Source organism: Balaenoptera musculus, chromosome X (assembly GCF_009873245.2).
Source record: "Balaenoptera musculus isolate JJ_BM4_2016_0621 chromosome X, mBalMus1.pri.v3, whole genome shotgun sequence".
Lineage (NCBI taxonomy): Eukaryota > Metazoa > Chordata > Mammalia > Artiodactyla > Balaenopteridae > Balaenoptera > Balaenoptera musculus.
In genome coordinates this window covers 112,963,980-112,976,344 of record NC_045806.1, presented here as the reverse complement: position 1 = coordinate 112,976,344, position 12,365 = coordinate 112,963,980, and the positions used below count along the sequence as shown (strand labels likewise).

The window sequence follows — 12,365 nt, the reverse complement described above, 5'->3', positions numbered from 1 at the left end:
CAAATCCTGCGTGACTATGAGTTCCATCTGATCCTCCATTCGTGTGCAGTGGTACACGTACTTGTACTTGGGAGTGCTAACCCGAGGGTGCAGGAATGGAGTGCCTAGCCCTGTGTTCCCAAAGTTCCGGCATCCATGCCACCCACTTGGATAGTGACTTTTACACTAAAGTTTTAAAAAGGAGGCCTCACAATTCAAATAATAAAAATACAATTAACAACTAACCATAGCAGGGGTGATCCTTTGGTAATGTATAAAAATATTGAATCACTATGTTGTACACCTGAAACTAATAAAACGTTGTGAGTCAATTATACTTCAATTTAAAAATGCAAAGAAAAAAACGAATCATAGCAATGAATGTCTCACATTAGTAGGAAGAATAATATTGTTGGCAGTATTTCATCACTCTGCCACTATCCTTTTCCGTGTTTGTCTCCTCTCCTGAACATTGGGGGTAATGACAGTCACTTATCTCTGAGTTGTTGTGAGGATAAATGTAATGATGTATATAAAGTGCTTAGGACGTTGCATGGCTTATGGTAAGTGTGCAATAGTGTTTGCAAGTATTATTATTTCTCTATAACTAGGTGGAGTATATAAATGTATATTATATAATATATATATATTTCTCTCTGGCTCAATCACTTGAGCCATTGGTGAGGTGACTTCACATCTATTACACATGGATAAAATATAATTCCTTATTTTTAATAGCTACATAGTATCCCATTACATAGACGGACTATTTCTATTTAGCCAAGCTCCCGTTGTACATTTAGCTTATTTCCCCTGTCTTGCCATTATGATCAATATTAAAGTGTAAGAACCTTGTCTAAACATCATGGGGTACTTGTCCAATTTTCCAGTTTTAAAATTTTTCAGTTTTGAAAAATTAAATCACACTTTTTGTTTTTACTTTAACTGTGACATTGCAGATGTTAGCTCGTGAAAAGTTACATAGAGTAAGGAAGCTCTGGGCTACCTGAAGATTACTGGCCATTTCATGAGGCATTTCCTTATGGTCTTATGGTTTGCTTGGAAAGCAAGGAAATCATATTTCATGCGATCATTCAGGAACATTTTAGGATATGCATCCACTATTGCAGAAAGATAGGAAGGCAGAATCTACCTGAACTCACGTACCCCCACTTCCCCCAGATTTCCTTCTAATTGCAGTAAATTCATGTGTAATAAGTTTTAACTTTTAATCAAAGTAATACATGCATATAAAGGATTTAGAAAAATCAACCAGTACAAAAGGACATATAATGAAAAGCAGTAAATCCCCACCCACCCTTCTCAACTTTTGCTTTCCCAGCCCAGAGGCAAAAACTTTTACATGTCTGTTTAGAGGTTAACTCCATTTTTCCTAATAATATGCTTTTCTTACTATTTCTTAACTTGATGACATGAAGCATTTTCTGCTGACTTCCTGCTGTCCCCTTGGTTTTCCTCCCCCCTCCATATGGTTGTATCACTATTTTTAACTCTTCTGTTTGTTACCTTGTTCACTTTAAAAATCTAACCCCTAAATCTGTCTTACTCTTTCAACTAGAGACAGTATCTGGACTTCCTAGTTTAGGAGAATAACACCACTGTTCCATTTCCTCCTCTCTGCCTGCCAACTTGTTGCCTGTACTTGTCAAAGTTGGTTAACATTCCCACTCTGTTCTATAACTATAATTAAGTCTCCCCTGCTGTGCCTAGAGATTTACTCTAAAAATGAAAAAGCATAACTAATATTTCCATTGTAGTGATGATTTAAACACTGTTCACTGAGTAGCAAAGTTGAACGCTATGATTGGATTGAGTGTTGATCCACGTGCCAGGGTTCAGATTCCCTTTCTCACACTCCAGGCAACGCTTGAAAAACAGGCCACGTCTGAGGTTGCTTCATATGTGAAGCATGCTCTCCTTGTAGTTTGAAATGTTTGTTTTTCCCAGTAGGTTCTGTTTGCTGTTGTCGTTTCTTTTGGGATGAAGAAATGTATGCCTTCCCGATCATGCGATAAATTTCTGTTGCCTGGAATCGATTCCATTCAGTTGGAAGTCTATTCACTTCTTTTTCTAATTTGGAGGATTTGCCTCCTATTTGGACCATTCTTGTACAGTTTATCTTTTTTTAAGTTGTTAGTAACTTTTCCTTTTTTCCCCCTTAGGGCATCCTGTGCTTATTGTCATTTCCCTACCTTCGGTGCTGTCTTTTGTTTTATGGATGCAAGAACTTCTCAGATATTTCTGAGGATTTTCAGATTTTTAAGTTCTGTTCTTTGAATTAGCTATTTCCTTGAGATTCAACTTTTCATTATATCTTAGGCTTTTTTGATTATATTGCAGGCTTTCCGCAAATGACTTCTAGCCACGCATTTATATGAAAAGATGGGGCAATGGCAAGACAGGCCGGCAAGTCTGTGTGCGCGAGGCGAGCTGGTCGCTTTGCTCTAGGGCGGTGGGTGGAGGTCAGCCATCCTGCTGGGCACCCCCCAATGCCACAGAGTTAGTTGCTCTAAATATGTACCTGCAGGCGCACGTTGAGAATCACTGAAGCCACGACGTAGAAGTAGGGGAAGTTCACGCGCAGCCGCCAGGCCAGGTCGAAGAAGGTGATCAGCGTGCGCGTGAGCCCCTTGCAGAAGGCGCCGTAGGAGCCGCGGGCCGCGGCCGAGCGAGACAGCCGCACCGCCAGGCCCGACAGGGCCGCCGCCGCCGCCGCCGCCATCGGTCTGGTTTGGCCTCCCATACAGCGCCCAGAGCCCGGGGCCTCCCGCCGGCTCCGCGGACAGAGGGACGCACGCGGGGGAATCGGCGCGGGAGGTGGATCGCGCGGCCGCAGATGCGAGCTGCGCTGCACGGCGGGCGCCCTCCTCCTCCTCTGGCTGCCCTCGGGCCACCGCGGTCCCTGGTGCCCCTCCGGGCCGCCGGGCTAAGTTGCCTCGGGGCCGCGCGGGGCGGGGTCGGGCTGGGCGCCAGGGATCAGGAGCCCCCGGACGGCGAGGAGGGGAAGGTGGGGGGGGAGCCGGGGGGAGGGGGGGAGCCGGGGGGAGGGGAGAGCCGGGGGAGGGGGAGGGGCGTGCAGTTTACCCGGGAGACCTAGCTTCCTGACCCCGGTGGTCTTTTTTTTTTTTAATTTTTAAATTTTAACGGAAGCAAAACGAAACTTGCTCAGAACGTTAGAAATGTTCCTTCATAAGCACGATCTTGAGCAGCTTCGAAGCGTGAACGCGTTTCCTGTTCCCTCAAATCCCTTTAGGAATTTTTTCAATCCTCAGTTGTGAGCTAGTACAAATACACCAAAACCACTAATTTAACTTTAAGATGTGTACATTCTGTTTTACTCATTCAAGCGTCTTATTTTTGCTTTTGCTTTACATCTGTAGTATTCTGCTAATGGGAAAAGTTATACAAACAAGTTTTTAGAGATTGTCAGCAGCACAATGAGAACAATGGAAAGCAAATTCCCTGCTTAGCTTCCCATTCCCCACCCCTCCCCCGCCGTGAACTGAGGTTACGTTTCCTGTATGTACTTCCAGATGTGATGTGTTGATACAGTGCTCTTACCATGTCAATAATGTACAACTACCTCACTCCCTTTGACGACGGATTATTACACCAATACATATGTTGACTAATAATGTTCCATAATTCGTTTAACAAGTCCCCTGTTGATGGACGTTCTGAATGTTTCCAGTTTTTCTTATGCCAAAAATTGTTGCAGTGAGCATCAGTGTACACATGGATTTGCAAGTGGCAGAAAAGGATGAATAATATGATCCCATCTTCATTTATAAAAAACAATCACATAAGCATATATATTTAGTGTTTGAGGTCAAAAAGTTTTACTAATACATGGGGTTGATCAAAGAAGTTTAGAGATGAGGGCTCTATTCAACACTGAGTGTTAATCTTGGAATTTTTTTTCCTCAACATCATAGACAATAATTACATCTCATTATTCTTCTAATTTGCTTTTATTTATCAGAGAAGCTGAGCAACTTTTCTAAATTTCTTAATTTTTATTATTGTTTTACTCATTGCTTGTAAAACATTAAAACTTAAGTATATATTATGAGAAAAGTAAAGTTCCTAGGATCACAACCCCCCGAAAGAAAGACTATTAACAGCTTGGTATATATTTTAATCAATTATTTACATATTTAATAAGCAAGGCATATATACATATTTCACACACAAATCGTAAAACAAAAGTGAAACCGTACTCACACGCTGCCCTGACAGTTGTTTTTTTTTTATTTTTTTATGGCTGTGTTGGGTCTTCGCCTCTGTGCGAGGGCTCTCTCTAGTTGCGGCAAGTGGGGGCCTCTCTTCATCGCGGTGCGCGGGCCTCTCACTATCGCGGCCTCTCCTGCTGCGGAGCACAGGCTCCAGTCGCGCAGGCTCAGTAATTGTGGCTCACGGGCCCAGTTGCTCCGCGGCATGTGGGATCCTCCCAGACCAGGGCTCGAACCCGTGTCCCCTGCATTAGCAGGCAGACTCTCAACCACTGCGCCACCAGGGAAGCCCCTGACAGTTGTTTTTAAAAATAATGATATATCTTGCTTATCTTTCCATATTGATTCCTCTCTTTATTTATTTGGTTGCACCGGCGGGTTCCTTAGTTGTGGCATGCGAACTGTTAGTTGCAGCATGCATGTGGGATCTAGTTCCCTGACCAGGGATCAAACCTGGGCTCCCTGCATTGTCTTAACCACTGCACCACCAAGGAAGTCCCTCCATATTGATTCCTTATGATCAGTAATACAGTGTATTATTCGTTATGGTTGGCCAGTAATTAACTGAAGGATATTTGGATGGTTTCAAATTTTTCACGATCATAAACAGTGTTGAGATTAACATCCTTGTATGCATATCTTTGTACATGTCTCTGATATTTCCCTGGGATACATTCCTAAAGGTGGAATTCTTGGATCAAAAGGTTTTCACCTGTTTAATGATTTTGATACATACTGTCAAACTGTCTTCCACACAGCTTGTACTAAGGTATCCATGAACATCCTCAACTTTCGTAATAATGGGCATCGACGTTCTTTTAAGTCTTGGACATTCTAATAGGGTGAAAATGCTATCTCGTTTTAATTTGCATATTTTGTTTACTAGCGAGGTTAGACATCATTCATATGTGTAGATTTCATTGCACATTTGTATGTAAGGAACTACTCTTTCAAAAGATTTGCAATCTTATAGAAAACAAATTTATGGTTACCAAAGGGGAAAGGAGGGTGAGGGATAAATTAGGAGTTTGGGATTAACATATACACATTACTATATATAAAAGAGATAAACAAAAATGACCTGTGTAGCACAGGGAACTATATTCAGTATCTTGTAATAACCTACAATGGAAAAGAATCTGAAAAAGAATATATATATATATGATCACTTTGTTGTACACCTGAGACTAACACAATATTCTAAATCAACTGTACTTCAATTGAATATATATATATATATGTGTGTGTGTGTGTGTGTGTGTGTAAACATTTGGACAAGTTAAAAAAAGATTTGAAGTCTTAACTTTAATCAGTAGTTCCAACTTCCGTGTAAAAAATGTTGTACCAATTTCCACTCCCTCAGGCAGTGTATGAGGCTGTCCATTTCTCCACACCCTCACCCATATTATTATGATGTATTATTTTATTATCGCTAATCTAAAAGCAAAGCAAATAGTTATTCTAATTATTTTAATTTGCTTATATTTGATTACAGTTGAGGCTGAATATTATGTTCATTGGTCATTTACAGTGGCATCAAAAGGAAGGAGGGCCCCGTGGACGGGATGGCTGAAAGGCAGAGGGAGGGCTTACAACTAATATGCAGACTAAAGGGTCCTAGAGACCCCAGGGGCAGTGGCAACAGCAGGGAAGAGGAGAGTTAAGCAACTTTCCCCTCTCTTCCCCTCTGTCTCCTTGCCCCTCAGGCTGCCCAGGCTCTGGTCCCTTTGCTCATTTTTATATTAAAATTTTTGCCTAAGGCAGGCAGAACAGCACAAGCAGCCGGAAAATGATGAAATCTCAACCCCAGCTTTAGGAGAGACATAGAGTACACAAAACAGCCTCAGGTAATGCATTAAACAAAGGAAATAATGCTTCCTTCTCCCTCACACCAGACATCACGAATATAAAATAGTTGTAATAGGCCACAGTTATTGTTTTTGGGAAACTGTACAATCTTTTAGCTCTTCTTTCCCACAATAGAGCGTATATACCTTGATTCTTCTGTCTGAATCACCCACTCTTAGTATGTATGGGAGGAATATAATGTTTTTAACTGCTATATTGGTCCAGAGATAATAGATTTAAATTTAATGAGAGGCTTTTGAGTAGAAGACACTGAATGGAACAAAGGTGTTTACCTCTCCAAAACAAATAGAAAAAATTATAAAGAAATGCAAGGTAAATTCATTCATAAAATTAGTGGAAGGGGTGAGGGTAGTGGCCCAAAGTGTCTGATAAATTCCTGGAGTGAATACAGATTGGCTCAAACTGAAAAATAAATCTCAGGCAAAGGTTATAGCAGAAGCAGAGCCACTTTGGGGGAAGAAGGACCAGGTATGGAGAGTGGACATGGGAGGATGAGGTAAAAGGAGAAGATTATTTTAAAAGTTATTTGAAAAATGGCTGAATAAGTTGGGCTCTACTTCCACCATCATCTTCCCCTCCTCCATCACCAGTGGAGGATTTTTATCTCCTAGACGAAAATGAACAGCATTTCTCTAAAGAAATTGAGTGATCTGCCTGCAAAGGGCTAGGGCTCCAGAATGGGGGGAGGAGGATGGGTGCCTGTGGCAGAGTAAAAATCGCCACAAATGTTTCTTTTCCATGAACCCATAACTTTGCCTTGACATTGCAGATCTGTCAAGAGGTGATCTGTTTCATTTTTCTTGAAGCTACCTTCTAACTTGCTTTGGTCAATGCGACATTGGCAAAAATAGCGCAGACAAAAGCTAGAAAAGTGCTTATGCATTGGGACCTGCACTCTTGCTAGTCTTGTAAACCTGCTGCCACCAGACTGGATGATGAGACACATGACCCAGTTATCCCTGTATCCCCAAATGGTAGCCAACCAACCCCTAGAAGTAATGTCACCAAGACTGCTAGCAGCAGCTGATGACAGACACATGAGAGTCTAGCTGACACAAGCAGAAGAATAGCTCAGCTGAGCCCAGCCCAAGTTGCCAACCCCCAACAATTGTCCATTAAATAAATGGTGGTTGTTTTAAGGCTCTAAGTTTTGAGTGATTTGATATTTGGTGATAATTACTTGAATCATGGGGCCCCTAGGACTGAAAGAGAAACATGACCCATTTAACCAAAAGAATTCTGGCAAACAGAAAGTTGGGTCACCATGATAGAGTGTCACAGCCCCTCAGGTTGTATATCCAGGGTCCCTAGGATGAAGGGGAGACTGGGAGCCTTGAGGAAGGATGTTATGGTAACACTGGCATTATGTACTGTAAATCTTCCTAGTTACCCACCGAAGGACCCACAGCGGTTTCCCAAGGTAACTGTGCAGAGGAGAGATAAAAATCCCCACACTCTCCAGGGATTATTAGACAATGGCTCTGAGCCAACACTCATCCTGGGGATTCAGGGCACCACTGTTGCCCACAGTCAGAGTGAGGGCTAATGAATGTCAAGCGATAAGTGGAGTTCTGGCCTAAATCCAGCTCATGGTGGGCCAGGAGGGTATGCAAACCCACTCTCTGGTAATGTCCCCAGTTCCTGGGTTTAAAGTTGTAACAGGTAAAACCAGCAACTGGCAAAACACCCCAACTGGCTCCCTGACCTGTGGAGAAAGAATTTTTCTGTTAGGAAGAGCCAGGTGGAAACCTGGAACTTATCCTCCTTTCCAATTTTGTAACAGTAACACCCAACCTGAATATAGCACTTGTTACATGCCAGATACTCTTCCAAGCACTTTACACACATTAACACATTATTCCTCAAAACAGCACTACAAAGTAGGTACTTATCTTTTGTTTTGTTTTGTTTTTTAGGTAGTATTATTTTTTTATAATTTGTTTTTTTATTGAAGTATAGTTGATTTACAATATCGTGTTAGTTTCAAAGTAGGTACTATTACTGTACACATTTTACGGAAAAGGAAATTAAGGCATTGAAAGCTTAAGTAGCTTGCCCAAGGTCACCAGTTAATAACTGGTAAACTGGAGCTTAAACCAGAAGCAGGCTCCGGAGTCCATGCTCTTAACCATTATATTGTACTGTCAAAATAGTAAACCAAAACCAATACTGCAGGCATGGGGGACTCACAGAAATTAGGGCCACCATCAAGACTTTAAAATTCCAGGGTAGTGAACCCTATCACATCCCTGTTTGATGTACCTGTTTGGCTAGTGAAGAATACAGAGGGCTCTTGAAATGGAAATGATATCTATGGATTGGCCTTGAACAGGTTCTGAAGGCACAAGTAAGGTACATGAGCAGTGGCTCACACTTTCAGTGTGCCTACAGCTGCCACATTGCCTTCCCTTTGCCAATCCACACTTACGGTTTCATGGGGACCGTTATAGACTAAATTGTGCCCCTCCCAAATTCATATGCTGAAGTCCTAACCCCCAGTATCACAGAATGTGACTGTATTTGGAGACAAGGCCTTTAAACAGGTAACTGAGGTTATACGAGGTCATTGAGGTGGGCCCTAATCCAACATGACTGGTGTTTCTATAAGAAGAGGAGATCGGGACACAAATAGGCCCAGAGGGAAGACCATGTGAAGACACATTGAGAAGATGGCAGAGGAGAGGCCTTCAGAAGAAACCAACTCTGCTGATACCCTGATCTCTGACTTCTAGCCTCCAGAACTGTAAGGAAATACATTTCTGTTGTTAAGGCCACCCAGTCTGTGGTACTTTGTTATGACAGCCCTACCAAACTAATATAGGGGACCTCTTTATATCCGGTTGTATTAGTCAGGGTTCTCCAGAGAAACAGAACCAATAGGATATATATAGATCTATATAAGAGAAGACTTATTATAGGAATTTTCTCACACAGTTATGGAGGCTGAGAAGTTCCACAGTCTGCTGTCAGTTAGCTGGAGAACCAGGAAAGCCAGTGGCAGAATTCAGTCCAAATCCAAAGGCCTGAGAACCAGGGGCGCTGGTGTAAATCCTGGAGTCCGAAGGCTAGGGACCAGCAGCTCCATCGAATGTTTGAGGGCAGGAAAAGATGGATGTCCCAGCTCAAGAAGAGAGATAATTCTCCCTTTGCCTTTTTGTTCCTTTCGGGCCCTCAAGGGATTGGCTGATGCCCACCCACATTGGTGAGGGTGGATGTCTTTACTCAGTCAGGAATCTATTGAAGCACAGCTTTGCGTGACATAAGGGCATTAGCCGGAAGCATATTGCTGCGGCATCCCAGCCCCACACAGGGGTAGCCCAGAAAGACAGTGAAAAAGTAAAATCTTCCCTGAGAACATAATTTCAAGTGGTATATCTGGTTGTTCACTTTGCTTGGAAGGAGAAATTGCCTAAGGTATGGCTCTATACTGTCTGATGTTCAGGAACTTGGAAAGAAAAAAATTGTAGTACTGGTGACAAGAAGGTTTGGGAGAAGTCATATGTGGTTGGACCTCTAGGAATGGCCACAGAGTATGAATACATTTGTGTTCCATATAAATGCCCAACAGAGAACATCAACTGTGATGAAGGGTCCCAATAATCATGTGAACAAGATGACTTACCTAAGAATGTCAGCCAGCCCCACTCTGAAGCTTGCTCAGGGGCCCATGTGCAAAGTGGCCATGGTTGCAGGGACAGACGCTCTGCATGTCCCCTCACCAAGGCTGATGTAGCTATCAGAACTGTTGAATGTCCAACCCCGACCTGCAAATAGCAGAGGCCAATAACAAATTCCCAACACGCGCCGTTTCCTTGGGGTGGGAGGGGGCTCCAACCAGCCATCTGGTGGCAGGTTGATTACATTGGACCCCTTCCATCATGGAAGGGACGGGAGTATGGACTTGCCTTCCCTAACTACAACACTTCAGCCAGAACCGCTTTCATGGGCATACTCACAATTATGATAGCCCACACACACTGCTTCTAAGGAACTCATTTTACAGCAAAAGGCAAGAAAGAGCTAAACAGAATTCACACTGGTCATACCTTATCCTCCATCATCTAGAATGGTGAATTGCCTATTCAGCGTCCATTTGCAAGTATTTTCTTCATGTCCCCTTGATTTTGGCCTCTGCTGATTTCAAGGTCTGATTATTAGTCTACCGGAAGAAACAACAATGATTCCATTGAATAGATTGTTGAGACCACAACCTAGCCATTTGAGCTACATGCGTCACTGGTCCAACAGGCAGAATATGGGTTTGATTGGTGTGATTGATCCTGATAATCAAGGGGACGTTTGGTTGCTCTTACACAATGCAGGCTGGGAGAATTAAGTCTGAGACTCTGGGGCTCCTCTTAACACTGCCATATTCAGTGGTCAAAGTTAATGAAAGATCACAGCAACATCACATCGGCAGGACCACTGAGGACTCAAACCTCTCAGTAATGAAGCTTTACCTCAGCCTGCCAGGCAAAGAGAACTTGATAGCTGAGAAACTGGCTGAGGGCAAGAGAAAATGGAATGAGTAATGGAAGAAAGAAGTTACAAATACCAACTATGGCTTTGTGACTAGTTTCAGAAACAAAATGGAAGTAGCTGTTCATATTTTCTTTTTTCCTTATTTTTGTGTGTGTGTGTGTGTGTGTGTGTGCGTGTGTGTGTTTTGGTTATTACATGATTATGGTGAACTTAAAGAGGAATGAACATGGGTCAACAATCCTAAATTTAGAGCTGGGTGTGGTAACTTGTAAGACTTTGGGTATCCTCTTTTGGGGAGAAGTTGAGTGTGATTTGTTTTGTACAAGGTGTATGGAAATGGAACATCTTATTGTTGCTGTCGTTGTTATTAGAACTTCAAGTGTGGAAAAAGATTGAATAGACACTCATCATTATTTAAATCTAATCTGTTACTGAAAATATGTTGGATACCGCATTTTTGGATAGCAGAAGCCTATCTTTTATTAATTTAAGTGGGGAAAGTAATGTTTCTTAGCTCACCCAAACCAATTTTCCCAAATGTTACTAAAAGACTCTTTAAAAGTCTATATAATCCACCAAAGTTTTCTGCGTAATATGAAGCATTTATAACCCAACTATCTAGCTATTTAATATTTAAGGAACTCACTAGTTTATATGTTTGTGTGTAGTATGTGATGGATGCCATAGAGTATAGGATATGAATTACCCTCCGTTCCACATTGCAGGAAACACATTCTGTAATATAAAGAGAATCAAGTCTTATGCTTGCATTTTATCTATTTTACTTTTTAAATTATTACACTATAATGTTACAGTAATCAAACAGTGTGGTACTGAAGAAGAGATAAATACACATATCAATGGAACAGAAGAGAGCCCAGAAATAGACCTACACACATACGGCTAACTGACTTTTACAAAGATGAAAAAGCAATTCAGTGGAGAAAGGACAACCTTTCAACAAATATGTTGAAACAATTGAACATCAATAGGCAAAAAAAAAGAAAAATTGAATCTTGACTTAAAAATAATACTTTAGTAAAAAAGTAATCCAAACTGGATGATAAATCTAAATGTAAAACATAAAAGTATAAAAAACTTTAGAAGAAAGCACAGGAAAAAAATCTGTGTGACCTGGGATTAGGCAGAGAGTGATTAAGCATGACACAAAAGCACAATCCATAAAACAATGGATGAATTGGACTTTATCAAAATTTAAAATGTGTGCTCTTTAAAAGTCACTGTTAAGGAAATGAAAAGACAAGGTACTGTCAAGAATTTGATAGGATATGAGATTTTACCATACTTAGAAGATAAAAAGTTAACCTGTTACAGTTTCGTGGATACTGGCAAAAGACTCCTGGGTTTGAGACAGGTGGCCTTATTACTCCTGGAAAAAGTCATAGGTAGAGGAGGTGATGCAAAGGCTCTGTCATGGATGTTGGGACACGCAGGGGGCTACGTTACAGGAGAGGGACAGTGGGCTTGGGGGATTCATTGCTTTTATAACAAGTGGAAACAAACCCTCTCTGTCTAGGGGAAGATGCCACCTCATTCCTCAAGGCTGTTTGCAGTGATGAAAACACAATCCCAAGAAATGGCCAGGTAAAGAGCAGTCAGGGTCTTCTAGTCTTGGCATGCCCATCAGAAAAATGTGCAAGGGTGTTAGTGGCCCATGGTGGTCCTCTCTCCCAACATTCCACCCTTCAGCCCAACACATTCTTGGTCAAATGTGAATTTTTGCATGAGTATGCCACTCTAATCTGACCCAGACAGTCTGGG

The 12,365-nt window shown here is 41.9% G+C and overlaps 1 protein-coding gene across 1 annotated transcript; it reads right to left on the bottom strand.

Moving 5' to 3' along the window:
* Window positions 1-723: 723 nt before the first annotated feature.
* LOC118888143 (small integral membrane protein 10-like protein 2A) lies at window positions 724-2,934 on the bottom strand. Its single transcript, XM_036839073.1, has one exon. It carries the CDS (start codon window positions 2,741-2,743, stop codon window positions 2,510-2,512), a length of 234 nt encoding a protein of 77 aa, XP_036694968.1. The 5' UTR covers window positions 2,744-2,934; the 3' UTR covers window positions 724-2,509.
* Between the last annotated feature and the right edge of the window lie 9,431 nt (window positions 2,935-12,365).

Coding starts and splice junctions, on each gene's coding strand:
- LOC118888143 (XM_036839073.1), bottom strand. CDS start 2,743: ATGGGAGGCCAAACCAGACCGATGGCGGCGGCGGCGGCGGCGGCCCTG.